This window comes from Gymnoscopelus microlampas (assembly GCF_963454915.1).
Source record: "Gymnoscopelus microlampas genome assembly, chromosome: 23".
In the NCBI taxonomy this organism is placed as follows: domain Eukaryota; kingdom Metazoa; phylum Chordata; class Actinopteri; order Myctophiformes; family Myctophidae; genus Gymnoscopelus; species Gymnoscopelus microlampas.
In genome coordinates this window covers 12,746,689-12,752,945 of record NC_139960.1, presented here as the reverse complement: position 1 = coordinate 12,752,945, position 6,257 = coordinate 12,746,689, and the positions used below count along the sequence as shown (strand labels likewise).

Genomic DNA, 6,257 nt, shown 5'->3' with positions numbered 1-6,257 from the left:
ACCAGGAGGCCACTCATCAAAGGCACCGCTTCCTTCACACAGGGTGGGATTTTTGAATACTGAATAGCCAAAGAAATACAAAATGACAGAGATGCGTTCCCGGATTGAATGGGTTAAATAAAAGTGTTCCTATTGTAAGTGCGGACGGTGTTGCGGGTCATTTTATTTTATTCTCTACTTTTGATCCCTGCCTACGCACCCGTCTCTGAGCCTATAGGTGTGCATAAGACATTGTTTCCTGCCTTCCCACTTGTGCCATTAAGTCTAAAAAAAAACTATCCTTTAAGCTCAGCCGCACTATGGAGGCAATCAGCAAAAAAAAACTAACAAAGATTAGGGCTAAATCAACTTGTCATTGAAAAAACAAGATCTCACTTCACTTAGTCAATAACATTTGTGATGACCATGATGTATGTCAACAACAGTGGTGTAAAGTAACTTAGTACATTTACTCACGTACTGTACTTAAGTACAGAGACAGATATTGTACTTTTTACTCCATACAATTATTTTAAAACTTTAGTTACTAGCTACTTTGCAGATATAAATTATCATATTAAGACATTAACCCCTTTAGCCCTAATTTAAACATAGGCTATTTGAAAAAAAAAAAAACGATCTACAAGCTCACAACACGCTGCTTGTAGATCTGCTATTTTCATGCATTTTAGTACTTTTACTTTTGGTTTATTTAAGTACATTTTAGAATGCCAATACTTTTGTACTCTAGTATATTTTGAATTCTGGACTTTTACTTGTAACAGAGTATTTCTGCATTGCAGTATTGACACTTAATTACTTAAAGGTTTCATGACGTTCAGTTTTACCACACATTAAAAGTCTTTGTCATGGTCCTTCAAACGTGTATAAAAAGTTTTAACAAAAAAATCCACTCCATTGATCCATGGCAGGTGTTTTTCTCTCACATTTCTAAAGCCTTTTCAACTGCAATGAAAAAATAAATCTTTGCCTGCGGCTGTCGCTGTTGAGGGATTTTGCCTGTCAATCATCGCCCTCTGCTCCGCCCCCCCCCCCCCCAAAGGAAAGGATAGGGGAGGGGCTAGGAGGAGAGTGGGCGGGATTAATGGGCTGTGACTTCACTGCCGAAGGGCCATGCACAGATTACTTTTCAGCCTAATTATTCAGAAAACCCCAGACCACAGAAAATCCACTAAATGTTCAAAGTTCAGATTTTTTGGGTGTAGTTGAGGTCATAAAACATAAAAATTTTAAAAATTAAAATGAATGTCATAGACCCTTTAACTAAGTTAAGTAACTTTTTCCACCGCTGGTATCTTGGTGGGTCCATGATCAACAGGCCCAACATAAAGCATTACTTTTTATGAGCTGCCTCCAGAGAGTCCAAGGTTCCACCATCTCTATTGTTTTTGAGAAGTTACACGAAACACATCATCATTCTGCCAGTGCTGCAGTACACAGCACAGCAACATCCCTCACTTCAAACCCCTCTCCTAGCAGGCATAAACAGAGTCTCCCTGTTGCCTCTGGGAAACCTGTGCACTGATCAAGTATGCAGCCTGTCAGATAAACACTGACTAAAAAGAGATATGGAAGGGTGTGTGTGTGTGTGTGTGTGTGTGTGTGTGTGTGTGTGTGTGTGTGTGTGTGTGTGTGTGTGTGTGTGTGTGTGCGCGCGCGCGTGCCCGTGCGTGGTAGAGGTGTTTGACTGATGGCTGTATCAGAGCTGGACTGCAGGGCAGACTTGCATACTTTATAATAGTTATTTCATACATTGCCGGAGCCCTGTTGAAATTAAACCTGGAGGGAGCCCGAGAGAGAGAAAACAATTTTGCAAGTTTGGCAGTGGTAAGGAAAAAGAGAAATGGTGATTCTGTGTGTGCGTGCACGTGTGCGTGTGTGTGTGTGATTGCGTGTGCGTGAGAGAAATTGCAAGTACTGTATAATGCCACATGGTAGATTGGAACAAGCTCACATGTGCCAGGTGTCGTGAAGTGAGAACAGGTCAGGGAGAAAAACGAATTGTAAAGAGAGAGATAATTATAGCAGATTAATGCCCGAATGCAAAATGTTGTCCCCAGACACTTATCACGACCAACATTCATCCAAATGGGCAGGTATGGTAGAGGTATAGAGAACTGTCACAGAGAAAAAAGCCACAAACTGTCAGATCAGTGACAGACCTTCAGGGTTTGTGTCCATTTGTCTCACCTCATCACTTCTCATATTGAATACAATGTTTAGCCAAATCAGCACTTTTGAAAGAAAGACAGACAGACAGACAGACAGACAGACAGACAGAGCTTGACCAATGTTAGCTGGTGGACACACGGAAGGACGAGAACGAAAACATAGTCTTCTGGCGGAGACAACAATAATACATCAGACTTATATAGCGCTTTTCTAGTATCCAAAGTCGCTTTACAAAACAGCTTAAAAACAAATTTATTAGGAGAAAAGAAAACATTAAAAAGGCTAAGAACAAAAGGCTAAGACTTAGAGGAAGAAAGTTTTTGGTTAGGTTTAGGCAGGGAAAGCGAGTCTAAAGAGGTGGGTTTTGAGGGAGGCTTTGAACACGGCAAGAGTGGGGCAACTTTGATGTGAGGTGGGAGTGGGTTCCAAAGGGTGGGGGCCGCAATTGAAAATGCCCTGTCACCCCAGGTGGGTTTTTTTATTTTGTTGGGGAAGTCCAGGAGGTTTGTGTCGCCAGACCTGAGGGAGCGGGAGGGTGCGTGGCGTTGGAGGAGGTCAGAGAGGTACCGGGGGGCCTGGTTATTGAGGGCTTTGTAGGTGGTGATGAGTATTTTGAAATCAATTCTGTGTTTAACTGGGAGCCAATGAAGGTCATGGAGGACTGGGATGATGTGGTCTCTGGATCTGGTTCTGGTGAGGAGGCGGGCAGCAGAGTTTTGGACATATTGACGTTTTTTGAGAGTTTTTGCGGTGGCACCGTAGAGGAGACTATTGCGGGTGCAATACGTTAGTCCGACAAACCATTCCTCCGACAGCGCATGCCTCCGACGTTTACTATACTAACCCTATACCAAACCCAAACCCTAACCCTAACCGCACGCGGATGCCACATATTCGGAGAAATGGGATGTCGGATTAACGTATGCCTCCCGACTATTGCAGTAGTCGAGTCTGGAAGTGATGAATGCGTGGATGAGTGTTTCTGCAGCAGTTTGGGATAGAGTGGGACGGAGGCGGGCGATATTTTTGAGGTGATAGAAGGCTATTTTTGTGATGTGATTGACGTGGGATTGGAAGGAGAGGGTGGGATCCAGGATGACACCAAGGTTTCAGACTTTGGTGGAGGGGGTGACAGTGCATCCGTCAATATTGAGGGAGAAGTTATGAGTGGGGCAGGTGAGGGCATCTAGTCCGATGATGAGAATTTCAGATTTGTTGCAATTGAGTGTTTTGAAGTCAAAGTTCAGATACTTTTGTCGAGCTGGATTGGTTGGTGAAACAATGACATAACCAATGACTCTGGTTCGGGTCATGGAGATTTTCCTAATCCCTGTGCTGTGCTAGCTACTTCTTTCTTACTTTCTTTCTTTCTTTCTCTTTCTTTCTTTCTTTCTTTCTTTCTGGTGCTAATAGCATGTTATAGACCGCTAGACTCCAAAGAGGAGCAAACATTGTGATGTTGTGGACATTATATGTTATTAAAAAAGGAAATGCAAACGTTGACATAATGTATTGTTGTGGACAATCTTATTAAAAAAGGTGTAAAGAAATGGGCAAACGTTGACATGATGTTGTGCTGTTGTGTACGATCTGTTGTAAAAAAAAAGGTGGAAAAATGGACTTTACTGTATGTTGTGGAAATTCCTGTTATTAAAAAAGAGATGCAAACATTGACATGATGTGCTGTTGCAGATATTCCGTTAAAAAAACAAAAGTGAACAATGACATTTCGTGTCGTGGATATTCTGTTAAAAAAAAAGAGGCGCAAACATAGACATTAAACTTGTTGTGGATGTCTGTTATAAAAAAGAGGCACAGAAACACTGACATGTTGTGTTGTGGATATTGTTATAAAAAAAGGAGGTTCAAACATTATCTGGTTGTTATAGTTGGAAACACACAAAAGCAGTATTTTCATTTTCATTGTTTAACAAAAGACAAAAAAAGGAATGAAAAAAGAGAGTTAAAAAAAGACCCAAAAAAAGACAACCCAGGAGCTCTTACAATAATACTGTAGCCATTGTTTGTCAAAGTAGCATATCCACACATCTTCTATACATCATCTGGGTTTTATTTTTGCCAGACCCTAGGGGTCGGCCTACAGGAGGCTTTGTCGGTCAGTCGGTCGGTCGGTCTGTCCCTCTTTTCCTCTGCACACACGTCATGCGAAGTCCGGCCATTCAGATTTCAACCACTAGGGGTCTGGCAGTGTTCCGAGGAGCACTTTTTCTAGTTTTTGATGATCCAATTAGAGACATAAACAGTCAAGTGCTGGTCAGCCGCCTCTCATTAAAATAATAACGATCTAGCAAAATGTCCAGCTAAATGACTTAATATTCTTCCTCTTCGGCGCCCTCTCCACCCATCTCAACGGAGTCAAGTCCAACCTCCTCATAATCCTTCTCCAGGGCTGCCATGTCCTCTCTGGCCTCAGAGAACTCTCCCTCCTCCATACCCTCACCTACATACCAGTGAACGAAAGCACGCTTGGCATACATCAGATCGAACTTGTGGTCAAGCCGAGCCCAGGCCTCAGCGATTGCAGTGGTGTTACTCAGCATGCACACAGCCCTTTGGACCTTGGCCAGATCTCCACCAGGTACAACCGTTGGGGGCTGGTAGTTGATGCCGACTTTGAAACCTGTTGGGCACCAGTCGACAAACTGGATCTTACGGTTGGCCTTGATCATGCCAATGGCAGCATTGACATCTTTGGGCACCACATCGCCACGGTACAGCAGGCAGCAGGCCATGTACTTGCCATGACGAGGGTCGCATTTCACCATCTGATTTCCTGGCTCAAAGCAGGCATTAGTGATTTCACTCACTGACAGCTGCTCGTGATAAGCCTTTTCAGCAGAGATGACAGGGGCATAGGTAGCCAGCGGGAAATGGATACGAGGATATGGAACCAAGTTGGTCTGGAACTCCGTCACATCAACATTTAGAGCACCATCGAAACGAAGGGAGGCCGTGATGGAGGACACGATCTGACTAATGAGCCTGTTGAGGTTGGTGTAGGTAGGACAATCGATATCAAGGTTCCTACGGCAGATATCATAGATGGCCTCATTATCAACCATGAAGGAACAGTCAGAGTGCTCCAGCGTGGTGTGGGTGGTCAGAATGGAGTTGTAAGGTTCCACCACCGCAGTGGACACCTGAGGAGCTGGGTAGATGGAAAACTCCAGCTTGGACTTCTTGCCGTATTCAACAGAGAGTCGCTCCATCAGGAGGGAGGTTAAACCGGAGCCAGTGCCGCCTCCGAAGCTGCGGAAGACCAAGAAACCCTGAAGACCAGTGCACTGATCCGAGAGTTTGCGGATCCTGTCCACCACAATTTCAATGATCTCCTTGCCAATGGTGTAGTGTCCACGGGCATAGTTGTTGGCAGCATCCTCTTTGCCAGTGATCAGCTGCTCAGGATGGAACAAATGGCGGTAGGTCCCAGAGCGCACCTCATCAATAACAGTTGGCTCCAGATCTATAAAAACGACTCTAGGGACATACTTTCCAGCCCCAGTCTCGGAGAAGAACGTGTTAAAGGAATCATCTCCTCCTCCAATGGTCTTGTCACTGGGCATTTGTCCGTCTGGCTGGATCCCATGTTCCAGACAGTAGAGCTCCCAGCAGGCATTTCCGATCTGGACACCAGCCTGTCCTATGTGGATAGAAATGCACTCACGCATTTTCTCTCAAATCTGAATTAGTTTCTTCTTCTGCTTTTGAATTTGTTTCTTCTGCTTCTGCTTGTTTCTGCTTGTGCTTGTATTTCTGCTTTTGCTTGCGTTTCTGCTTCTGCTTGTTCTATTTCTGGTTGCTCTAATTCTTCTTGTTCTATTTCTTCCTGTTTGTGACTATTGAATGCAACTTTAAGTTGCAACACACCTTTATATACTGTAAGCTGACTGAATGGCTTGACATCACACAACACAAATCGTTGCATAACAACATAGATTTTTGCAGGTGTGTCTGGAATTGTATGCCCACTGCTTGCACTCATTTCTTTAGTTTATGTCATAGAGTCTACTTGTAACACACTACAAGTCCTTATAGCAGACATGGGCAACTGGCGGCCCGGGGGC

General features: G+C 44.0%; 1 protein-coding gene across 1 annotated transcript; it reads right to left on the bottom strand.

Moving 5' to 3' along the window:
* Nucleotides 1–4,502: 4,502 nt before the first annotated feature.
* On the bottom strand, nucleotides 4,503–5,861 carry LOC311039519 (tubulin alpha chain-like; the record flags this gene model as incomplete). Its single annotated transcript, XM_084049450.1, has 1 exon — nucleotides 4,503–5,861. The coding sequence occupies one exon, from the start codon at nucleotides 5,859–5,861 to the stop codon at nucleotides 4,503–4,505; it is 1,359 nt and encodes a 452-aa protein (XP_083905576.1).
* Between the last annotated feature and the right edge of the window lie 396 nt (nucleotides 5,862–6,257).